The 25,667-nt window shown below is 42.1% G+C and overlaps 1 protein-coding gene across 1 annotated transcript; it reads left to right on the forward strand.

The window, feature by feature from the left end:
- Positions 1-1,107: 1,107 nt before the first annotated feature.
- Positions 1,108-19,959, forward strand: GRPEL1 (GrpE like 1, mitochondrial). The gene is made up of 4 exons (XM_089691589.1): positions 1,108-1,266; positions 7,550-7,700; positions 15,006-15,087; positions 19,294-19,959. Exons 1-4 carry the CDS (start codon positions 1,193-1,195, stop codon positions 19,638-19,640), a joined length of 654 nt encoding a protein of 217 aa, XP_089547715.1. The 5' UTR covers positions 1,108-1,192; the 3' UTR covers positions 19,641-19,959.
- Positions 19,960-25,667: the final 5,708 nt, after the last annotated feature.

Raw genomic sequence — 25,667 nt, forward strand, 5'->3', positions numbered from 1 at the left:
AGGACCTGCCCAATTGGATACAAATTAAAGCGATTGTTTAGATTTGTCTTTATATTACAATTATTTGATAAATAATGGTGTCTGTACACGCTTCTATGAATGTTTGATTCCTTTTCTGATCAGTCTCTTCTGATAACAACTGATCTGTAGTCGACAACCCACTTCATCAATATGCCTTTGCCACACGTGGGGAAGTGGATTTTGATTGACAGTTTAGATAGAATTGTATTTTAACATTGAAAGTTATCATTTGCATCTGTTTCCACCATGTGATCTCATACTCTGATCATTCCAAAAGCAGTCATATTCATGAACGTGTGTCAGTGCTACCGATCGATGCAGAATGATCATTACATTTCAGTCTTGGCTCATTAACCCAATTTGATCTAATCCGATCTAAATGGAAACTAAATGGATTGGAAGGGGAAGTCATGGCTATTTGATTATCCATAGGTTTGATCATTTTGATTGGATAATAAAATTGAACCGTGTATGGCCACCTTTAAAGAGATTGTACAATCAGATTGCATTGTGTATGGACATGTTTTCCTGATTCTGTTATATTGACAATTGCAGCATTTAGGATTTCCCATTACCCAATCAGGGTGAAACCCCCAACATGGAAACAGCAATAAACACTGGACACAACTTCTCACCTTTCCCTACTTCATCCAAAACTAAAAGAAAAGTAACCAGATACACTTCGATAAGATATATAATAAATATAAAATCACTATATTGTGTGTATATATATTTATGTATAATGTTTGTATCATCTTCCTATGCTCTTTCCTATAGGCTGAGCAGATTGCCTGCTCTCATTGGATGACATTACATTCTATAAGGAAAACTATTACTTACAACTGATATTGTTACAGAAGTAACTCTTAGAGGCCCCGCCCAGTTGCTGCAAATGTCATTCACACGCCCCGCCTAGTCTCACCTCCTCTTCGCCTCCCCGGCTCCGCCCACAACCTATCACATTGCAGGGTCTTTCTGCATTCACGTGTTTGACATTTCAACTCCCGTACAACCTACCTTGACTAGGCTGGCAAGCCGGAGCGTGTCCTGCATGCGCAGGCGCGACAGGAGCTCGGCAGCTGATGATTGGGTGGTGCTGGAAGGAGCCGTGTAGGTTGTGACGGCCGGCTGTCCTCTGCGTGCTGTGCGTGTGTGCTGCTTGGAGGCTGACATGGCGGCCAGGAGTGTGCGGATGCTGGGACCCGGCCTGGGGGCGCTGCTGAGGGTGCAGAGGTCACCACTGGGGTGAGTCATGGCAAGCTGACGGGTATATTCAATCATAAAATAGACTGCAGCTCAGGGCTGAGGGAGGTTTCAAGGCTCGGGGTATGCTGGGACCTGTAGTAGTTGTAGGTCATGGGAGATCCCAATACACTGCGGCTCTGATCGTGTAAAGGCCATGCTGCTACTTGTAGTTCTGTGGGAGCTGGAAGCATCATGTGACCTCCGCAAGGACGTTTGACCCATAGCACCTCCTCTACAGGTAGTCCCAGTCCAGGAACTGGTTGTACCTTTCTTATTTTAGAATATAGGAGCACAGGGACATAGTAAACAGTATTATTCTTCCTGGTTGGGGCTCTCACTTTGGTAGAGTGGTCATCTTTTGGGTTACTGTTTGAAAGGGCACCCTGCCATAGGAGTCATGGGAGAGCAGAAGCTTCTGGGTGCATCCCCAGAGTCATAGGAGATGGTATGGTCCATGAGGACCAGAGAGGAAAAAGGTTCTAGGTGCACCTGAGTCATAGGAGATGGTATGGTCCATGAGGACCAGAGAGGAAAAAGGTTCTAGGTGCACCTGAGTCATAGGAGATGGTATGGTCCATGAGGACCAGAGAGGAAAAAGGTTCTAGGTGCACCTGAGTCATAGGAGATGGTATGGTCCATGAGGACCAGAGAGGAAAAAGGTTCTAGGTGCACCTGAGTCATAGGAGATGGTATGGTCCATAAGGACCAGAGAGAAGAAGCTTCTAGGTGCACCTGAGTCATAGGAGATGATGCGGTTCATGAGGACCAGAGGGAAGAGACTTCTGGGTGAACCCGAGTCATAGATGGTATGGTCCATGAGGACCAGCGAGAAGAAGGTTCTAGGTGCACCTGAGTCATAGGAGATGATACAGTTTATGAGGACCAGAGAGAAGAGACTTCTGGGTAAACCCCAGAGTCATAGGAGATAGTATGGTCTATGAGGACCAGACAGAAGAAGCTTTTTGGTGCACTTGGCTTATTGAAGATGGTGCAGCCCAGGGAGATAGAACCTCTTGGTACATCCCAGAGTCATAGGAGATGGTGCAGTCCATTGGGACCAGAGAGAAGAGGCTTCTTGGTGCACCCAGATTATTGGAGATGGTGCAGTCCATGGGGACCAGAGAGAAGAGACTTCTAGATACACCCCAGAGTCATAGGAGATGGTGCAGTCCATTGGGACCAGAATGAGAGGCTACTGGGTGCACCCAGGTTATTAGAGAAGGCATGGCCTATGGTGACCAGAGAAAAGAGCCATCAGAGTGCACCCTAGTGTCACGGGAGATGATATAGTCCATGGGGACCAGAGAAGAGGCTTCTGGATGTATCCCAGAGTCATTGGGGATGGGGCAGTCCAAAGGGGCTGCAGAGCATAGGCTTCTGGGTGGACCTGAGTCATAGGAGATGGTATGGTCCATGGAGATCAGAGAGGAAGCGGTTCTGGGTACACCACAAAAAGGTTCTTATCTGCGTCCCCATGGACTTCTCATGGGAAGCATCTACAAGCCTTTACCAGTCAAGAATATCCCATTTAGTCCCCATTGACTCCTGTCTGCTATGACTCAAATGCTCCCCAGAAGCCTCTTCACCCAGGACCACATGGACCGCATCATTTCTTATGACTCTGGGACACATCCAGAAGCCTATTCTCTCTGGGGCAATCCATGAGGTCCTGAGAGAAGCTCCTGGGTACACCCTAGAATCATAAGAGATGGGACAATCCATGAGGTCCTGAGAGAAGCTCCTGGGTACACCCTAGAATCATAAGAGATGGGGTAGTCCATGAGGTCCTGAGTGAAGAAGCTTCAGGGTGCACCAGAGTCACAGCAGACAATGCAGTCCATAGGGATTGGAGAGATGAGGCTTCTAGGTGCACTCCAAAGACATAACACATAATGGTGTCCATGGGGACTGCAGAGAAGAGGTTTCCTGGTGGAGCAGTCCATGAGGACCTAAAAGAAAAGATTTCTGGGTTCATCCAAGTCATTGGAGACAGGTACAGTCCTTGGGGGCTGGAGAGAAGAGGCTTCTGGGTGCACCCCACAGTCTTAAGAGAGAAGGTGCGGTCCATGGGGGTCCACATTGTCATTGTGGATAATTCCTTTCATGTACTGTATCCACTCTCTGATTCATCGACCTTTGCGTAGCAGGCAGTAAGCAAGATGTGATTGTTTGAACTGGCAGACCTATACATGTATTTTAATGGAAAGTAGATGATCTTTACCAGTCAAGAATATCCCATTTATTTATTTTTTTCATTGATTTATTGGGGATTTTATTTCAAACAAATAAGTAACGGTAAGAAGAACCTCACATTGCAGAAGACAAGTAATACAGCACCTGTCTTATTGATTGTACATTGTTGAATGACAGGTGTAGGGAGAAGATGTATAAGGGTTCCCAGTGGGAGTTGAACCAATGGCTCCAGTGCTGCTTACACAGTATTGTTCATAGAAGACAGTGCATTGGTGGGCCCCATATTCTGCATTGTGACTCATTTGTCCTTGATGTCTGTAACTAGTGAATGATTGTACAGCAGTTGCATCATTCGCAGACACAGCATCCACCAAAGTACTGAGTTACCCAATAATACTGCTTTCATACAGATGTTCTGAAGGTAAAAGCGTAGCAGCTGTATTTCTGATATTGAATACGATCTCTGAAGAATCTTTCTGTTTTTGTACTTTTTACAAATAGGGCTTTGAGAAATAGCTTGTGGAAGAAGCCTTCAAAGCCTGCCAAACCCTATTATTAGGATATGTAACATGGTATTCTCACCTCTTGTTGGTAAGGAAACCAGTTCCATGAATGTCCAACATGTACAGTATATGGTGGGATGTCCTGTGTGCCACCCAGAGACAGAACGGCAATAAATGCACCGAAATGAAACTCCCATAACTGAAAGTTCAGGTTGCACTTGGCCGGACACTGAAACGGATGGTTTTTACATTTTTCAAAAATGTAGTTCATGTGGCTGGCGGTTTTTGCACTGAAGTTAGCGGGACGCAGTTTTTTTTGCACTGAAGTCAGCGGGACGCAGTTTTTTTTGCACTGAAGTCAGCGGGACGCAGTTTTTTTTGCACTGAAGTCAGCGGGACGCAGTTTTTTTTGCACTGAAGTCAGCGGGACGCAGTTTTTTTTGCACTGAAGTCAGCGGGACGCAGTTTTTTTTGCACTGAAGTCAGCGGGACGCAGTTTTTTTTGCACTGAAGTCAGCGGGACGCAGTTTTTTTTGCACTGAAGTCAGCGGGACGCAGTTTTTTTTGCACTGAAGTCAGCGGGACGCAGTTTTTTTTGCACTGAAGTCAGCGGGACGCAGTTTTTTTTGCACTGAAGTCAGCGGGACGCAGTTTTTTTTTGCACTGAAGTCAGCGGGACGCAGTTTTTTTTGCACTGAAGTCAGCGGGACGCAGTTTTTTTTGCACTGAAGTCAGCGGGACGCAGTTTTTTTTGCACTGAAGTCAGCGGGACGCAGTTTTTTTTGCACTGAAGTCAGCGGGACGCAGTTTTTTTTTGCACTGAAGTCAGCGGGACGCAGTTTTTTTTTGCACTGAAGTCAGCGGGACGCAGTTTTTTTTGCACTGAAGTCAGCGGGACGCAGTTTTTTTTTGCACTGAAGTCAGCGGGACGCAGTTTTTTTTGCACTGAAGTCAGCGGGACGCAGTTTTTTTTGCACTGAAGTCAGCGGGACGCAGTTTTTTTTGCACTGAAGTCAGCGGGACGCAGTTTTTTTTGCACTGAAGTCAGCGGGACGCAGTTTTTTTTTGCACTGAAGTCAGCGGGACGCAGTTTTTTTTTGCACTGAAGTCAGCGGGACGCAGTTTTTTTTTGCACTGAAGTCAGCGGGACGCAGTTTTTTTTTGCACTGAAGTCAGCGGGACGCAGTTTTTTTTTGCACTGAAGTCAGCGGGACGCAGTTTTTTTTTGCACTGAAGTCAGCGGGACGCAGTTTTTTTTTGCACTGAAGTCAGCGGGACGCAGTTTTTTTTTGCACTGAAGTCAGCGGGACGCAGTTTTTTTTTGCACTGAAGTCAGCGGGACGCAGTTTTTTTTTGCACTGAAGTCAGCGGGACGCAGTTTTTTTTTGCACTGAAGTCAGCGGGACGCAGTTTTTTTTTGCACTGAAGTCAGCGGGACGCAGTTTTTTTTTGCACTGAAGTCAGCGGGACGCAGTTTTTTTTTGCACTGAAGTCAGCGGGACGCAGTTTTTTTTTGCACTGAAGTCAGCGGGACGCAGTTTTTTTTTGCACTGAAGTCAGCGGGACGCAGTTTTTTTTTGCACTGAAGTCAGCGGGACGCAGTTTTTTTTTTTTTTGCACTGAAGTCAGCGGGACGCAGTTTATTTGCATGAAAGTCTATGGGGACAAGACTTTGCATGAATGTCTATGGGACTTTGTATGTGTTTCCTTGACCCATTTCTATTATAAAAACAGAGAAGCCATTATTGGCACCTTTTTTTTCTTATTGGCAAAATGCTGATAACTCTATTTTTTGCCGATACACCGGTATATCCCTAGTAATAAATAGAGTAAAACGTGTGCATAAAGAGAAGGAAAACATCTATGTAGTCTTGGAGTAAGATGTATGCCATAAAGAGACGGAAGAATTCTATGGAGAATAGGGTGTGTTCCCTACACAAAAGGAACAGTTCTACGTAGAGTAAGGTGTGTGCCTTACAGCTCCACAGTGGCTAAGTGCACTCGGGTCATTGGTTCAAATCTCAACCATAGCACTACCTGCCTGGAGTTTGCATGTTCTCCCTGTGCCTGTGTGGGTTCCCTCCGGATACTCTAGTTTCCTCCCACACTCCAAAGACATGATGGTAGCTTAATTAGTTCCTGTCTAAATTGTCTCAAGTATGTATGAACGTGAGTTACGGAATTTAGATCGCAAGCTTCTTGAGGGCAGGAACTGAATGTAAATGTACAAATACTAATATATATAGATATATAGATATATAGATATAGAGATATAGAGATAGAGATAGAGATATAGATAGATAGATAATGTGTGTGTAAAGTGTTGCTTAAATTGTAAATTGACAGCACTATATAAGTACTTGTAATAAATGAATAAATGGAAGGAACAGCTCTACGTAGAGAGAGGTGTGTGCCAAAAAGAGAAGGAACAGTTCTACGTAGAGAAAGGTGTGTGCCAAAAAGAGAAGAACAGTTCTATATAGAGTCAACATGTTGCATGTTAAAGTTCCTTCTGTTATGAATCCATTATAAGTGAGGTTTGTAGATTGTGTATGATAGCTGTCGGTCAGCTGGGCTAAGAATCTGAGTAGACCAATCCTAAGAGCGGCAATACATCACAGTGAATGTGGTTTGTGAAAACAAAGCTGTACATGTTGAACTGTCTAAAATTACACAAATAGAATGTAAAAGACATAAAGTTTTGATGGTTGTGGTTAGTGGTAAATATTACTATCCAGTACTGTATATACTATCAGTAAAAAAAAAAAAAAAGTATTCGGATCATACTGCCTTTCAAGTATTTTAAATGCTCTGCTGCAATGTCCTTAGAGGGAAGAGGCAAACAGAGAAGTAATAGAACAAAACATAACGTAAAGGACCGTTGCATCAGTACCTGTAAAAACACAATATATAGGTAGTAGCAAAAGTATAAAAGTGTGACTCACTCAGTAAACTAAGGGGGTGAGGAGAGGATAGTTGTCACAAACAGACCATCCATCCAAACTGTTTTGCTGTGACCTTGATCTGCTTGTGGCCAGCAGAAGGGGGTTCTTGTTGGTGGAAGTATCTTTAGTTGCGGATGGTTCATTTGATGGTTAACCCTCCACTGCCTACAGCTGCCTGTCATGTACAGTAAGGGGGACTTCTAGGTAAATTGTTCCTTGCCATTGTCTCCCATTTCCTGAGCTGGTTGTGCCAAGTATCATTTGCTCCTCGCCACTTGAATTTGTCATTCGACTGGTCAATAAATTAGAAATTTGGTGTGTTAAAACATTGACTTGTATGGTTTTAGATGAGACTTGCCTTTCTCCAGGTGGGTTTTAGCACCACTTATGAAGCATCACTATATACTGTAAAATCTGGTAGTTTGAATATCTGCCTCTCGGGGGATCAGGAAGGAATTTTTTCCCTGCAGGAGCAAATTGGATCATGCTTTGCTGGGTTTTTGTTTCCTTCCTCTGGATCAATCAATGGTGGGTATAGGATTTTTTTTTTTTTTTTTTTGAACTGGATGGTCTTTTTCCTTTTTTTTTTTTTTTTTTCAGCCAAACTAACTATGTAACCTGTGTGCTTGTTACTTTCTATAGGAGGTGTTCACGAATGATGTGCACAACGTCTCAGCAGCCCACTAACCCCTCAGCAGAGGAGGAGGAGAAGAATAAGAGCCCAGCAGAGAACGACACCGAGCAGCTGGCTGCAGAGAAGGCTAAACTGGAGGATCAGATCAAAGACGTAACAGTAAGTTATGGAACAAAGCAGAGAGCCAAGTTTCCTAATAAATGAGCGTGATTTTGGTTCAAGTAGATCCTTATCAAGTGTGCAATGGTGGCATTTTTACCTTTTTTAAAGGACAAATAAAGGTCGTTTCTGAGAAAAAAGTATGGAAAGGAAAATTTTTATTAGCTATGCAGGGATGTGCAATTCATGTTGCCTTTTACCGTTAGCCCTGCAGCGGGCAAGCAGCAGGGCTCATCTGTCAGGTGGAAGCATTCGGGTGGCAGTGCTGCCGCCCGATTGCTTCCACACAGCCTCCGCCAGCCTCCGCCCCCTCCCTGCCCTCTGTCTCCTGGGCTCTGCTTGCCCATCTGTGGGCCCAGGACCAGTCAGTGGCTGACCCAGAAGTGATGTGACGTTACTTCTTGGTCCCCATTGACAGATTCTCAGCCATTGAGGCCGGGAAAGAATGTAATGCAGTGCGATGTGTACTGCATTGCATTCAGTGAAGCATCGGGGAGACATGCAGGGTCTTTTGGACCCTGGATGTCTGAATAAAGAGAACTTGTCACCAAAAAGCATCACAAAAGGGACTTTTTGTCCCCTATGTGATAAAAGAAAAATGCTAAGTAAAAAAAAAAAATGTTTTTTCATTTGAAAGAAATTAGTTACACCCATGCATATAATCCCCCCCCAAATTTTTCAAGCCTCCCCACATATGTACGCACGTACAAACATAAAAGCATGCACTGGGGTACCTGCGCATGAAAATGTTTGTGATACACGTTACATAACACCTCGCACGCCAGAATGAGAGCAATAATTCTAGCACCAGAGCTCCTCTGTAATACTAAACTGATGACTTATAAGGGGCTTTAAAAGCATCACCTATAGAAAATATAGGGTTACTAAAGTTTGTTGCCATTTCTTGAGCGTTACGCAAATTTAAGGTTTGACATGTTGGATATCTGTTTACTCAATGCAACCTCATCAGTTATATTTTACAAAAAAATTCAATAATTTATTGCTTTTTGTAACCGAAAATTAAGTGTATTTTTTACTGAAATTTTGCATTTCCTAGACATTTGTGATAATATCGAGTGACATAAAAAATTGGAACTACCGCTATTTTATTCTCTAGGATTTCTGATTTCAGAAAATATATCATGTTTCGGAGTTTTGTGTAATCTGCAGACCTAAAATTATTTTTTTAAACTTGTGCAAAAAACACAAAAACATCTCTGGCAGCGAAAGGGATAAAGGATAAGCCTGACACTCCCCTTTCCTGACAAGCACCCAATCAGTGCTCATTACACTACAAGGTCTCTCTCCTCCCTGCTAGTCCCTGGGTGCGCTGCTGGAGATAGGGAGGTGAGGAGGAGATACACAGAGTAATGTTAAAAATATTAAACATTTAAGTCGCCTAAAAGCCCCAGACATTATGTAAAGCAAAATGAATTATCGTTTTGGTTAAAAAAAAAAAATTTCTATCAGGACAAGTAGATTGTCATGAGGGACAAGTAAATCAGGACACCAAGTTAGTCCCTGAACAAGTAGTTTTTTAAAAAAATTCCACACCCCTTGTATGGTTCTTGCTGCCTAGTAACATGGAAGGTAACCTTCCTCTCACTGTCTTTTTATAAACTTCTGCAGAGCATTATTTTTCCATGTTACAGGTAAAATACTTGAATTCCTATAGAGAACTATTGTTTTTTTTTTATTACCAGAATTCACAGATATACACTGCTCAAAAAAATTACAAGAACGCTTTTTAATCAGAGTACAGCATCAAGTCAATTAAACTCCTGGGATATTGATGTGGTTATGTAAGTATCGGGGGGGTTGTTAATCAGTGACCTTACATCACATCCAGCTTGCCCGCATTTATAAATGACGCCATTTTAGAAAAAAAAAAGCGTTTGATTACACTGGTCTTGGTGTGATTAAATGCTTTTAAGGGCAGAGGAGTGATCTGTGGTCTTAGTGACCCCAGATCTCTCCATAAAGAGTACCTGTCACATACATTTTGCTGTCACAAGGGGTGTTTACATTTCAAGTGACAGGAATAGAAGTGATCAGAAAATTAAATAAATAAAAGAAAATGTTAAAGTGCCTCCTGTTTTCCCCCCCCCCCCCCCCAAAGGTGAATGTATGCGCTGGTTCCGCAAGCAGCAATTGTCCCACATGTGAGGTATCACTGTGATTGTCAGATCATGGGCAGTAATTCTAGTACCGGACCTCCTCTGTATATCTAAAGTGGTAACCTGTGAAGGCTTTTAAAATCTCGTCTATGGATAGTAAAATATTTATGTGTATGTGTTGCATGGATGTGTATAATTTTAAACCGCGATATGATTGGTATTTATTTACTCGGCGTAACATTTTGTATTTTACAAAAAAATTGAGTTTTATTCCCCTCAGTCAGTTTTGCTTCACTGCGTTTCCTGGGGTCAGAAGGCTGGTATCCTCTCACATCAAAAGAGGGCCACATAGTGTAATTCCACTTTATTAAAAACTCTCTCAGGTTAGGTTCACACCTATGCAATTTGCGTTTGTCCTGTTTCTGCATTGTTGCGTTTTTGTGCCTGCGTTTTTGATGCTTTTTGCGGGTGTTTTTTTTTTTTTTTAATTCTTATTGCTAGCAGATTTAAAACGCATAAAAAACGCTGCAAGAACGCACTACATGCTTTTCTGCAGCATTTCTACTAAAGTTTATAGAACCAAAAACTCAACTTTTCCCATTCAAAAAAGTCCCTGACCCTTTCCAAAACTTTTCCACTTGGTGAAACCGCGGAGATGAGAACGTGTCTCGTAGGAAATCATGTTAATCCAGAAAATGCTTAGGTGTGAACGTAGGGTTAAAATTAGTTGCACTTACATAGGTACAATACCAAAAGCATTCAAACCAGCCAGATCTGGAAATGACGTCACGTCTGCTCTCCATGTAACGCATTTTGCCCCTTCCACTGGGTGCCTTCGGGGGGTGACACAAGTCCTTGAGACCCTTTTACAATTTATGTAAGAGTCCACAATTGTTAATACAATAATACAGGGCAGCTCTTTGAATTGTTTTGGATTTTTGCAATATTAGAGGGAGTTAACCTTATCTTAGAAGCAGCCCTACATATTTATAATTTGGGTAAATACTATTTGTGGAGATTTATGTTCTGTTTAGCACTTTTTTACATTTTTGTTTGGCAACATGCTTGTTGATTATACTCAATGTTGATTATGCTCAAAAAAATTAAAGGAACACTTTTTTTTAATCGGAGTATAGCATCAAGTCAATGAAACTCCTGGGATATTGATCTGGTCATTTAAGTATCGGGGGTGGTTAATCATTTTCAGCTGCTTTTGGTGTTAATGAAATTAACAGGTGCACTAGATGGGCAACAGTGAGACTACCCCCAAAACAGGAATGGTTTTACAGATGTCCACTGACATTTTTTTCCCCTACTTTTCTGACTGGTTTTCACGAGTTTTGCATTTGGCCAGGGTCAGTGTCACTACTGGTAGTGTGAGGCGATACCTGGACCCTACAGAGGTTTCACAAGTAGTCCAACTCCTCAAGGATTGCACTTCAATACGTTCCTTTGCCAGAAGCTTTGCTGTGTCTTCCAGCACAGGCTCAAGAGCATGGAGGAGATTCCAGGCGACAGGCAGTTACTCTAGAAGAGCTGGACAGGGTCATAAAAAGTCCTTAACCCATCAGCAGGACCGGTATCTGCTCCTTTGTGCAAGGAGGAACAGGATGAGCCCTGCCAGATCCCTAGAAAATGACCTCCAGCAGGCCACTGGTGTGAATGTCTCTGAACAAGCAATCAGAAACCGACTTCATGAGGGTGTCCTGAGGGCCCCATGACCTTTAGTGGGCCCTGTGTTCACTGCCCGGCACCATAGAGCAAGATTGGCATTTGCTATTGAAAAGCACATGGCACTAGTGGTGTATCTGCCAGAATTGGCAGATACACCACTAGTGCCATGTGCTTTTCACAGATGACAGCAGCTTCACCCTGAGCACATGTGACAGATGTGAAAGGGTCTGGAGAAGCCGTGGAGCACATTATGCTGCCTGTAACATCATTCATGACCGTTTTGGTGGTGGGTCAGTGATGGTCTGGGGAGGCATATCCATGGAGGGAAATCCTTGGACCCATTTTCAGACCCTATGCTGGTGCAGTGGGTCCTGGGTTCCTCCTGGTGCATGACAATGCCTGGCCTCATGTGGAGAGAGTATGCAGGCAGTTCCTGGAGGATGAAGGAATTGATACCATTTAATGGCCCCCACGCTTGCCTGACCTAAATCCAATAGAACACCTCTGGGATATCATGTTTTGGTCCATCCGCCGCTGCCAGGTTGCACCTCAGACTGTCCAGGAGCTCAGTGATGACCTGGTCCAGATCTGGGAGGAAATACTCCAGGACACCATCCGTCGTATCATTAGGAGCATGCCCCGACGTCAGGCATGCATACAAGCATGTGGGGGCCATACAAACTACTGAGGACCGTTCTGAGTTGCTGCAATGAAAGTTCAGCAAAATAGATTAGCCTGCTGCATAATTTTTTCACTTTGATTTTGGGGGTGTCTTTGAATTCAGTCCTATGTAGGTTGATAACACTGTTCAACAAATTTTTATTTTTTGCCAGTTTTGGAAACAAAAGGATCCATTTCTTAATGAATTTCACATTCTGAGTTCAAATATAACAATGAAATTTGTCAATTGGCTCTAGTTTTTCTGTAAACGGAAAGTTTTCTACTATAGGCGTAATGACTACATAATGCACAATAATTATATAGATAGATGTCTTTCCACAAATATAAAGCAAGTGATATTGACTACATAACAAAGCCTAAATGGCATAATATATTGCATAGGATTACCAAGAAAAATTATAGCCATAAGCTAAGTTGAATCATTTTAATACTTAGGATTCTCACTAGTTTTGTCTTCAGTTTGTGTCGGTTTTGCTTCTCTTGGCTTTTCTCTTGTATTCGAGGAAAGGGCTATCTCTTACAACTGCACGTGACTACACGCTTCAGGTTCTTCCTCACTTGACTCAACCACGAAGGATTCTGGTGCTTTAGGAATTGGTAGCCCCTCTCCATGAGGAACTGGACGTATTGCCGATGGAATATTTGGATAGTGCACAGATAACTTTTTCTTCTTATTTAGCCCTTTTACAATTGGAGGCACCATACAAAAGTAACAATTACTAACATGATCTGTTGGCTCTCTCCAAATCATTGGCACAGCGAAAGGCATAGATGCCTTTTTTCCATTCAACCATTGCTCCAGTGCCGTCCCACAAGAATTGCAGCATATATGTGGTGCCCAGCTCTTGTTCTGGTCTCCTATCTTGCAGCCAAAATACAAGTTGTAGGCTTTCTTAATCATTCCTGTTATCCTCCTTTTTTGTGAGATAAAAGTTATTTCACCGCAGATATAGCAGAAATTATCTGCTTTATTCACACAAGTTCGAGGCATTACTGAGTAGCCTATATAAGCATAAAACGAAATGTAAAGACGCTGTCGAACTACAATCAGCTACAGATACTGCAGCTTTTATGCAGTGAAGTGATGCAATTAAAGGCTAATATTGCATCATCTCAGTATACATGCAATTTTCTATTGGTCACCAGTATCAATTGCGCAATATGCAGCTGAAGTTGCATCATAATTTTGAATGGCTTACGTCATTAGATGGGTGAATATATCATGGAAACTAGAGCCAATCAACATTTTTTAGGGTCATTTTCGTTTTCAGCACCCCAAAATTATGTAAGATTAGCTAATTTTATGCCCAAAACTTTTTACCTGTTGAACAGTGTAATTTTCATTTCCATCAAACGATGGGGCATGCTTATGTTCCTAACACATTACCCAGTCCATATCAGTATAGATATCCAGCATGATATCTTTCCCCATTGAGATCTGATGTGTTTTAAAGTGTTCCTTTTAATTTTTTTGAGCAGTGTGTGTGTGTGTGTGTGTGTGTGTGTGTGTGTGTGTGTGTGTGTGTGTGTGTGTGTGTGTGTGTGTGTGTGTGTGTGTGTGTGTGTGTGTGTGTGTGTGTGTGTGTGTGTGTGTATGTATGTATGTATGTATGTATGTATATATATGGAAATTTGCCACAAAGTGTGGAGATTAGAGGGATTGGAATGGAAGTACCTGTCTTTGGACATGTATAATAGAGAATAGTCAGAGAAGGCAGTCTTGTTTACAGGTCTAATAGCCAATATTTCTCATTACATTAATACTTATGCATTATTCTTATTCTCTTGTCAAATGTGTTCTCTTGTGATTTTGAAATTTTTTGATCTGCTTTTATTTTTCCTTATGTTGTACTGCTCAGCATTTTTGTGATCACCAAAAGAGTCAGTTTGCTTGTGTTCAGAGACCCCAAAAGACATATTGACCCCAACAGAATCCAAATGAACAAATTCCATATCAAAAGCTGGCCATAGAGTGAAATTTGGTAGTTTCAGCTGGGACTGGCCAAATTTTAATCCATGTGTAGCTGTTCCTGTTTAACAGAAGTTGATTGTTTCATCAACTTCTGTTGAATGGGCTTGTTAAAAACATTTTGTCGATCAGCAACTGCAGCCCCTGATCCGTGTATTCTGGCAGTGCAATTTCCCACGATCAGAATACAATTTCCTGGCAGGGGAATTTCCTCCATACACCTCATTTGTGTGGCTAGAGGAATCTGTTCAATTTTTTTTTTTCTGTTTAGTCTGCTGGCTGAACCAAAAAATAAAGTGAACCATCTTCAGCCAGTTTAAAGTGGTTCTAAAGGCTCAAGGTTTTTTACCTTCATGCATTTCATGCATGTAGGTAAATAACTTTCTGTGTGTAGCAGCCCCCATAATACTCACCTGAGCCCCATCCTGATCCAGCAATGTCCACAAGAGCCTTGGTTCTCTGGGGACTCTCACTCCTGATTGGCTGAGGGAGCCATTGGCTCGCTCTGATGTCACTCACAGCCAGTGAGCCAATCAGGGAAGGAAGGGGCGGGTCTGAGCCCTGGCTCTGCATGTGAATGGACATGCAGAGCCATGGCTCAGGAGTGTGCCTGCTTGGTTGCCCCCATAGCAAGCTGCTTGCTGTGGGTGCACCTGTCAGGAGGGAAGGTTCAGAAGCACCGACAGGGAATCCGAGAAGAGGAGAATCGGGCTGCTCTGTGCAAAACAACTGCATACAGCGGGTAAGTATAACATATTTGTTGTTTTAAAAAAAAAAGACTTTAGTATCACTTTAAGAGTTTGGATGCAACATTTGAACCAAGACTCAGGCTGTGCACCTCTAAACTATGTATTATTTTTCCAGGACAAGTACAAACGAGCCCTAGCAGACACAGAGAATTTGCGGCTCCGAAGTCAGAAGCTGGTGGAAGAGGCAAAGCTGTATGGTAAGTTTTTAGGAGAATGAAGGCTGATTGGTGGAGCTGGGCAGGAAAAGGCTGGTGGATCTTACAACATGTCATACTATAGGACCCCAATATACAGTATTTTAAGATGCTTATCGACTTTACAAGACTGCTGCTACTGATGCACACTAACATCCTTGTAATTTAAAAGCAAGTATGAGACGCACATATATTATCTATCAGCGTTCAATCCAAGCAGTAAGTCGCTCTTTCGTGGATCTGCTACCTAAGCTTATTGGCGATTTTTATTTTGGGGCCATTGCAGGTAATAGCCATCCAATATCTAAAATCTAATAAAATACAGTAATTTATACTAATCTATAAATACTACATTTACCTATCCATCACGAACACGTTAAATGAACAAGCTGTGCACATGGGATAAAATGAAAATCGCTATGTAAAAGGACTAGGACTCATCAGCAATTGTCTTCATCCACTGGACATGGAAAGATAATTCAGATATAAAATGTAAATTCAATGAAAACTAAAATCCAGAAAAACTTGCCTAGTGATAATTGAAGTTGAAAACATAGTGCGTTTCTTTTCCCTGTCAGATGGTGAGCCAGATTGGGTCTTTCAGCTTTTTAATCTAGCGGCTGCCGGGATAATGCAACCCAACTAACTCACACATCCTGTGCTGATATAAAGCAGAGTAGACACGGAAATATTACTCCCTTCTCTGCCAATTCTTTGTTTGAAGTGCCCAAGACAGAAACCTAGTGCTGCTATTTTCACCTATGAGATGGTCTACTAGATTTGGCCTCTCTCCTGCTCAGCCATTTTTCAGTATGCCCAACTGTCCTCTCCCTCTTGTTTACTGGTATAAAGCCACTTAGTTTGGTCACACATCTTGTGGTAGTGGTGAGAAGAGCTAAGCACCTCCTGGCTGTCTCACCCTAAATGATTGGCACAAAGGGGTTGATATTCTAAAACTGGAGAGTGCCAAATCTGGTGCGGCTGTGCATGGTAACCAATCAGCTTCTAGCTTTAGCTTTTTCAATTAAGCTTTGACAGTAAAACCTGGAAGCTGATTAGTTTCTGTGCTGAGCTGCACCAGGTTTTGCACTCCAATTTTAGTAAATCAATCCCAAAGGGTTTGGCCAGTTGCATAGACAGTACTGTTGTAGGAATTTAGGTGGAAACCATGAACAACAAGACTTGCATGCCCACATGATTGGTTGTCTGGAGGAGTTGGAATGCAGGCAGGAGCTGTTTCCCTGCTAGTAATAAACTTTTTAAGTTTCAACATTTATTTGAAGTTGAGAGTTACTGCACTGCTCCATGTGATCCAGACTTGTAAAAAGGCCACCAAACCGAAATTGTTTCTACACCTTTTTTTGTCTGTTTAGCTCCAAACATCCTTCTATAATTTCAAATGTTTGTACTTGCAGTGTTACCTTTTGTATGTTCATTACCAGTTTAAAGGGACACTATTTAAATGTAAATGTGACTGTGCTCTCTTCCTACTATGTTGTGCAGAGAATATCCCCAAGTAGGGTTGCACTGATTCTGATACTGGTATCTGTGCCCATACTAGGCATTGTATGAGTATCGGTACTTGTACAAATGCACTGATACCTTCAGGCTCATTTTTTTTCAGCTGTCAGCAGAATTCCACCATTGACAGCTGAAATGTAAACAAAAGAATGCCAGCAATTATTGGCCAAGGACTGGGCCACCTCAACAACCGATAACGTTTTAGCTGTCACCAGGATTCCCCTTCTCCTCCCCGCATCCTCCTCTTCTCCCACCAGCTGTCTCTTCTGCTGGGTAGCTTCTCCTCCTCTTTCCCTCCGGCCAGCTGTCACCTCTGTTGGGTGACTTCCCCGCCTCCTCCTCTCTTACCAGCTGCAGACTGGTTGTTAGTTGTGGCTGTGGGCAGCTCTCCTCTAGCTGCTCCCCCAGTTGCTGAGGGTTCTCCTAGCTGTTCTGCCATCTTGCATGGTACCGCAGCTTCCTGGTTGTCAGCAGCGGCTGCGGGCGGCTCTCCTCTAGCTGCTCCTGTGGTGTGTTTTTTTTTTTTTTTTTTTTTCTCCCTGGCTGTTACATCTGCTCCCTTTCTTCTTGGCCAGGAGCTTCTTGTTGAGCCATCCATCCGGGATCCTCTCCACACATAGCAGTATGGAAATGTGTGGACAATCTTAATGCCATGTGAAAATAAAGAGAACTACTTCTATTGGCTGGAACTTATTTTTAGCTTTTTCCTTAGCCCAGTGTTTCCCATGTTTGTGTGATACATACAAGCTTGGCATGGTATATACAGTACAGTGGTATTTTGGGCTTTTTTTTTTTATGCATAGACTGTATTGGTGTCAATCTGTACTTTATGGACTTTGCATTAAAAAGACTGGTTATTGTATATAATTTTTGCATTTATTAATTAATTAATTTATACTCCCCCCCCCCCCCCCCCCCCCCCCCCCCAGGCTTACCCACCTCCCAAACCACCCCTCTACCTACTCTTCCTAGGCAATAGGTATCGGCGAGTACTTTAAAAAAAAAAAAAAAAAGTATCAGTACTCCGTGTTAACAAAAAATAAAAAAATGGTATCAGTGCATCCCTATCCTGAAGTACCACACTACCCAGTGCATTTATTGAATAGAACATACAATGCAAGTGCAGTGTGGAATATTTAATAAAGTGTCCTCGCTATTATGAATCGGCACCCTACTGTTGGCTTGACCAACAGTTGTGTGTACAACCTGGGCCTAGGATCCAAAGATCAGAATTTAAGTTGATGAATAACTCAGGCACTTAAACAGAATAGCAAACTGAAGCTGCATAGGTTGTATATATATATATATATATATATATATATATATATATATGTGTGTGTGTGTGTGTGTGTGTGTGTGTGTGTGTGTATATATATATATATATATATATATATATATATATATGTGTATATATATATATATATGTATATACACACACACACACACACACACACACACACACACACACACACACACACACACACACACACACTAACCCTCCCACAAAAGAAATATATAAAAATACATAATTTTTTTTTTTTTCGTGGGGAAGGGTTAGTGTCTATCAGTCTTTCATGTTTGTGGCTCCCTGTGGGAAACTGGAGCGAAGAGAAACATTCCCAAGTGTAGGGACTTATTTCTAAAGGAGTGGTTAGGAGCGCATAGTACAAGCTTTTGTCTCAATTACAATTTGTTTCAAATCTCTAAGGCTTTGCTACATACACGCTCGCCAGAGCTGACCAAGACCCAGTTCCAGCTATTGCTTCAAATAATCGCATCTTCCAAACAAACGTTAGCCAGAACTCGGAGGGTGCTTTTGCTTTTGTCTCCTTGCTACTAAGAACGGAGTTACATAAGCCATGGTCCATGCCAAAAGGGAGGCAACTGTGCAAGATAGAGTATGTAAGTACATACATACAAATTGGGTGGACCTTTTGTCTCCCTCCAAATTTTGACTCCTCGTTGTTTGAACCTTGACACTTTTAAGTCATTTTAAGTGAGGTTCTTCAAAAAGTTTCTGCACTTTTTTAAACTAATATATATTAAAGTGCGGAAACCTTTTAAAGACCCCTCGTATTATACTATTTTAGTTCATATTACATTTCATTTTTATTGTTCTGTACATGTTAGCCCTCAAAGAGTCATTTTCCTCTTGGTTGACTGTATCTATCTGTTCCTATCGAGAAGAGATTTTAAACAAATTTCAAGTGAGATGGAAGTATGAAGCTGGCACTCCTAACCACACACTGCGAAGCTGTTAATCTGTTGAGTGATTGGATCATTGTGATCAGAAAGGTGGCAGCCTAGGCCCAGATTCGGGTCCTTACCTCTACCATAAATTGAGCTCCGGTTAGGAATACACATTCTATCTCTGATGCATATGATTTAAGCTCTACCCACGTTGGTCCATCACACACCACCACAGGTGGTAATGTAGAAAGAAATCAGACTTGAAATGGGTTTTAATCCTACCGTACTGTAAACAACTTAAACAAAATACATTTTAAATGTTTTACTGTTGTAAGGCAAATGCAGTGGTTCTGTTCAAACTGCAATAAACTGCACAAACCCATCAAAGTGGTTTACTGTCTTCAGATCAGGGAAAAATAAATTATGACAAGCTGCTATGTATTACTGCACTTCACCCTACCCTATTTAATTAGAAACATTCTTGCTGATTTTTCTCAGGTATCCAGGGGTTCTGCAAGGACCTGCTTGAAGTAGCAGATATTCTGGAAAAGGCAACCCAGAGTGTCCCTGAAGAGGAAGTCAAGGCTGACAACCCCCATTTGAAGAACCTCTATGAAGGCCTGCTCATGACTGAAGTTCAGATGCAGAAAGTTTTCAAAAAGCACGGAGTGCAGAAACTCAATCCTTTGGGTGCCAAGTTTGATCCCTATGAACATGAAGCCTTATTCCATACTCCCATGGATGGGAAGGAGCCTGGCACTGTAGCTATAGTCACTAAAGTGGGCTACAAGCTCTGTAAACGTACCTTAAGGCCTGCATTGGTGGGAGTTGTTAAAGAAACTTAATATATTTTAAATAAATGTTTAGTTAATTAAATGGCTACTTATGGCATTTCATTCCAGGGAACTTTTTTTAATAAAAAAGCCATTCAACTTTGGCTTGTTATACAAATCGGAGATTAGAATTGGACTACCGAATATCACTGAGACTTTCATTCCAGTGTTGTATAAGGAGGAGACATGGTGATGAACTTTATAATCGACCTGTGCTGAACGTACAACATGATTGCTATGTTGTGTTGCGTTTATGCTGTACAGTTACCAGCTGAGGTTCCCACATTATTGAGATATTACTCTGAATAAATCTTTCTTTTTTTTTTTTTTCTTCACGACTCTCAGGCTTTGTCTTTTATGTGCAAAAGTTCCAATTTCCATTTATTTATCAGAGGTACTTGTATAGCACGGTCAGTTTACACGGCACTTTACATATATATTCTACATTTAACGGCCCCTGCCCTCAGGGAGCTTATAATCTAAGTTCCTTAACTCACATTCATACATACACATACTAGGGCCAATTTAGACACAATCCAGTGCACCTACCAGCACGTCTTTGGAGTGTGGGAGGAAACCAATGTACCCAGGGCAAACCCACACAGACACGGAGAACATGCAAACTCCAGGCCGGTAGTGTCAGGATTAGGTTTTGAAACATCAACTCTAGTGCTGCTAGGTAGAAATTTGTTACCACTCATTGCTCCTAGCTTTGCCCTAAACTCTGAAGAGAGGTTTTCCTGATGGGGAAATCCAGTACAACCCTAAAATGATTTTGTAGGCAAACGTCAGAACAACTTCTCACAACCTAATGGGGTTCCTGGTATTTATAGAGGGGTTGTATTACTAGACAGAGGAACCCAAGATGGCTGAAGATTTATTTTTCTTCGAGATTGGCATTCATGTTGGGGTTTTTCTTAAAATGCTACTTTGTGTCACATGTATGTACTAACTGTGCTGCCAAATGCTTTTCTGAACACCAAGTGTGGAAGTGTGAGCGAAGCACTTTCGAAGGCACAAATTGCATGTGTTTGGGCAATACTGGTAATATGAACGCTTTAAGGGGTACTTGGTGAAGAGTACATAGCAACAATGCAAACAAAATGTGCTTTCCGGGTCTAACTCATGGCTCTGTACTGTGGCAATGGCCACAATGAGGTGCTGGATAAACAAAATGTTTTTTTTTTTTTTCTTCAATTAACAGTTTAAAGAACTCCACCTTTTGCAAACAAATAAATGCACCCATTTTGCAAAAATTTGGTATTTACTTTTTTTTTTTCCATTTGATGCTCAGTAGAATGCAGGTGCAGTGCTCTGGCTCATGCAGAGTCTTCCTCCAGCAGTCCCTGGCCTGTACAGAGGAACTGATGATTAGCTATGGAGCAGGAGAAAGCATTATTGGACTAGAAGTCACCACACTTGAGCTCCATTGAGAGCTGTAGTCAATGGATGACATGACTGTGTGTGGGCTGCACCAATCTGAAATATGACAGAAGCTGAGAGGAAGAATCCTACAATCTTCTACGTATGTAGCTATGTTATGTATGTAGCTATGACCATGTTTTATGCTACTCCATAAATATGTAACAAAACATGGTCTGTAAAGTGGAGCCAGCTTTTAAAGTGGTCCTAAAGGCAGGTTTTTTTTTTTAACTGCGTGCATTAACCCTTTTGCACCAGCGCCTCCTGGCCCTTTAAGAGTTTCAGGAGGCAGGGTGGGGTTTTAGGGTCATGTGACCGCCATGAATAGCTGTCACTGTGGTCACATGATCAGAAAAGGTCCCGATCGTAAGGGGAGATTGGGACCTTTCCGTGAGCTGCGGACATATGTGCTGGGAGCGCGCACATATGTATTTTCAAATGGTACGCAAATATGCGGCCGCTCGGAGTCGAGGCCCAGACGCCAAGAGGCTGCATATTTGTGTGCGCTCAGCGTCTAGGGGCTAAAGGATAAGTTCACATTTGGAACATGTTACATGTTCCACCTGTTTTTAGGGTGGAACATGTAACCTGTTCCCATCGCTGCAGCTGCGCCCCCTCCTTGTGACAGTATGGGGAAAAGTTTCCTCATAGTATCTGTCAAATTTGAGTCCGCCCACACGGCCATGTCATTCATTCACGAACTTCTGTGAATGGATGAACTGCAAGTCCCAACAGCCTTAGCGGCTGTTGGCTTGTAGTTTTCAATGATCTACCATGGCCCCGTGGAGCATTGTATTTAAGTTCATTGAAGCTTCCTGGCAGAATATCTGCTTGATTGTAAATCCTGTACGCCAAGCAGATATTCTGACAGGTCTACAGGAGGCCTGTATGGCATCAATGATCTACTGATCGCTGGTTCATTCTTTCCATGCTCCTTTGGACAAAAATAATAAATGCACATTTTTTTTTTTTTTTACCTGCAAAAAAATGTGCGGTTTATTATTTTTGTCCAAAAGGTGAACTTCTCCTTTAAGGTAAAAGAAACCTTCTGGGTGCAGCTCCCCCTCAGCCCCCCTTACACTTACCTTAGCCTCTTCTCGCTCTAGCGATGTGTATGAGAGCCAAGGCGCTCCCAGGTGTCTCTCCTCATTGGCTCCTGTTGCCGTTAATTACAGCCAGTGAGCCAATGGGGAGAGAGCAGGGGGTGGGCTGAGCCATGCTCTGTATGTGAATACACAATGCCTATTCACAGGAGCACATCTCAAGAGCCTGTTTGAGTGCCCCTATAGCAAGAGGCTTGCAATTGGGGGCACTTGGCTGGGGTGAAGAGCCAGGACTGCCGGCGGGGGACCCAAAAAGAAGAGGATTGGGGCTGCTCTGTGCAAAACCATTCCAAAGAGCAGGAAAGTTTGTTGTGTTTTATGTTTAATTACTGTACAACCTTTAGAACCACTTTAAAGCAAGGTTCACACTGTTGCAGGAGCGTGTATACCACATGCATTCCTGCACCTACAGCCAAAACATGCTGCTCTTTTGTAGATGCGTAGGGTACGCATTGTAAAATGCGGTGTGTCCCAAGCACCATGTGGTTCCATACAGTCGTGTTTAAAAAAAAAAAAAGGACCTTTTCCCTGTGGAAAATGCAGATACAGTAGCCCACACAAATGAATGGGCTGCAGTGCCCGCATAAACATGAGCAGCACCACCTGCACAGATTTGAACCTACACTTATAGTACACTTTTTGTTGTTTTAAGTAGGTATCAGTGTAGTTATATTCCCTTTGTCGTTTGCATGCCTTATCTTGTAACGATGAGCTCTCATGGTTTATCTGCAGTTTGTGGTTTCATGACTGATTGATTGATTTCCCCTATGTCCATGGTTCCTGTTCTGGGTCACACAGCATCCATTGAATGGAATGCCACCGGCTCTGTGTTGTATCACAAATGTGGGACTGCTGATGTAACAAACATCTTCCAGCTGCTTGGTGAGCTGTCTGTGAATGTGCTGCCTGCTTGGGCAGTGTCAGACCTACTTACTGTTTAACTCTCACCTGGTTTAGATCAAGAGACTGTGAGATATGTAGTTTCTTCACAGGAAATGTTAGTTTTCAGACCACACACAGAGATCATACATTAACCTGGGCGGTCCCATGCAGAATATCTCAGGTTTCTACACAAACAAACTGCGGAGACGATAATCTTAAGACTTCCTGCTGTCTCCTATCTGAGTTCACATCAATAACCTTGACCATGATTCTCCTTTCCCCTCAGATCAAACACATTTTTATCTCTTATTCATGCATATAACTGACATCTGTGTGGATCAGAAAATACAGATGGTTTTCTACTTCTTCACCTAATGAAGCAAAAAAAAAAAAGCCTCTGTCCTGGAAACCTGTCTTTTAGCAGATAGGGTTGCAGTTATGCTTCTGATCGATTAGCAGATGCTCAGTATATAAAATTGTGCTCAAAAGTTTGCATACCCTGACAGAAATTGTGAAAATTTAGAATGGATATTGAAAATATGACTGATCATGCTATAAAAACCTGTCTTTTATTTAAGGCCAGTGAGCATATCAAGCCATGTCTTATCACATAGTTGGTTGGATCCTTTTTAACTCATAACAGAAATCACCCAAATGTCCCTGATCAAATGTTTGCATACCCTGGAATGTTTGACCTTGGTACAGACACACCAGGTTAAAATGGCAGTGAAATGTTAATTTCCCACATCTGTGGGATGTGCAGTTAGTGTCTGTGTATAAATAGAAAATTAGTTTTTTTAGCTTTCATGTGGATGCACTGAGCCATGGGGAGCAGAAAAAAAAAACTGTCAAAAGACTTGCATAACAAGGTAATGGAACTTTATAAAGATGGAAAAGGATATAAAAAGATAGCCAAAGCCTTCAATATACCAGTCAGTACTGTTCAATCACCTATAAGAAAGTGGAAAATTCTGTGGTCTTTTCATACCACGCCAAGGTCAAGTAAACCGAGAAAGATTGCTGCCACAACTGCCAGAAGAATTGTTCAGGATTCAAAGAAAAAAAAACAGGTAACCTCAGGAGAAATACAGGCTGCTCTGGAAAAAGAGGATATGGTTGTTTCAAGGAGCACAATACAATGATACTTGAACAAAAATGAGCTGCATGATTGAGTTGGCAGAAAGAAGCCTTTACAGTGCCAATGCTGCAAAAAAAAAAAAGCCTGGTTCAAATATGTCTGACAGCACCTTGACAAGTCTTACAGCTTCTGGCACACTGTAATCTGGAGTGATGAGGCCAACAGAGCTTTTTGGTCGCAACCCTCTATGTTTGGAGAGGGATCAACAAGGCCTATAACAACAAGCATATCATCCTCAGTGTAAAGCATGGTGGTGGCTCACTGATGTTTTGGGGGGTGTGAACTCTAAAGACACTGGGAATCTTATGAAAATTGATGTGCGAATGCTGCGCATGAGACGCTCTTGGACTTTCCACCACGACAATCACCCTACGCACAAGGCAAAGTTGACCCTCCAGTGGTTACAGCAGAAAAAAGGTGAAGGTTCTGGAGTGGCCATCACAGTCTTCTGACCTTAATATTAGTAAGCCACTCTGGGGAGATTTCAAACGTGTGGTAATGCAAAATGACCAAAGACTTAGCATGACCTGGAGGCATTTTGCCAAGATGAATGAACAGCTATACCGCTTGAAAGAACTGGGGGCCTCATAGACAACTATTACAAAATATTTCATGCTGTCATTGATGCTAAAGGGGCAAAACACAGTATTAAGAACTAAGGGTATGCAGACTTTTGAACGAGTCATTTCATTTGTTTACTTCTTGCCATGTTTTATTTTATGATTGTGCCATTCTGTTATGACCTACAGTTGAATATGAAACTCATAAGAAAAGTGTTTTGTCTGCTCACTCATGCTTTCTTTAAAAATGGTACATACTGTATATTACTAATTCTCCAAGTGGGTGCAAACGTTTGAGCACAACTGTACAGCCTAGAGCAGGGCTTAAAATTTCGAGTCTAGACCTACTAGCCAGACACAAACCTTACTCTCCACCAGTTGCCCCACCCAACCTTGCCCAGGCCCTCCTCCAACCCCACCCCTGTCCTGTCCCCCAATCCCGTCCCTAGCCCTGCCCCCAACCACGCCCCCTTAACGCTTATAAAATTACATTTTTCTTTAAAATAAAGAGTCCAAAATATAAAACTGTATACAGTATATAGAAATAAAATATATACTGACAAAATAAAATAAGATTAAAAAAGCAAAAAATAGCTTTAACGATAAGATATATGAATAAGATAGAAGGTATATTGTAAAGTAAGATGAGATAAGATACTGTAAGTTATAACATAAGATATGAAAAAGTTATATTGTAACACACGATACGATAAGATAGAAGTTAACATCAATTGTAATTGCTGCAAAAGGGCCCAAACCAAGTACTGAGTACATATGCATGCTTTTACTTTTCAGAGGTCCGATATTGTTCTATGTACAATCCTTGTTTAATTGATTGCATGGAATATTCTAATTTTCTGAGATTGTGGATTTGGGGTTTTCATGAGCTGTAAGCCATAATCATCACAGTTATGACAAATCACGGCTTGAACTA

This window comes from Staurois parvus, unplaced genomic scaffold (genome assembly GCF_062004578.1).
Source record: "Staurois parvus isolate SC_StPar_1 unplaced genomic scaffold, SC_StPar_1.0 ptg000564l, whole genome shotgun sequence".
Lineage (NCBI taxonomy): Eukaryota > Metazoa > Chordata > Amphibia > Anura > Ranidae > Staurois > Staurois parvus.

Bases quoted from the DNA above. Each gene is read 5' to 3' on its own strand.
- GRPEL1 (XM_089691589.1), top strand. From the start codon at position 1,193: ATGGCGGCCAGGAGTGTGCGGATGCTGGGACCCGGCCTGGGGGCGCTG. The intron at 1,267-7,549 runs GTGAGTCATGGC...TACTTTCTATAG, and splicing joins GTGCAGAGGTCACCACTGGG to GAGGTGTTCACGAATGATGT. The intron at 15,088-19,293 runs GTAAGTTTTTAG...GATTTTTCTCAG, and splicing joins GGAAGAGGCAAAGCTGTATG to GTATCCAGGGGTTCTGCAAG.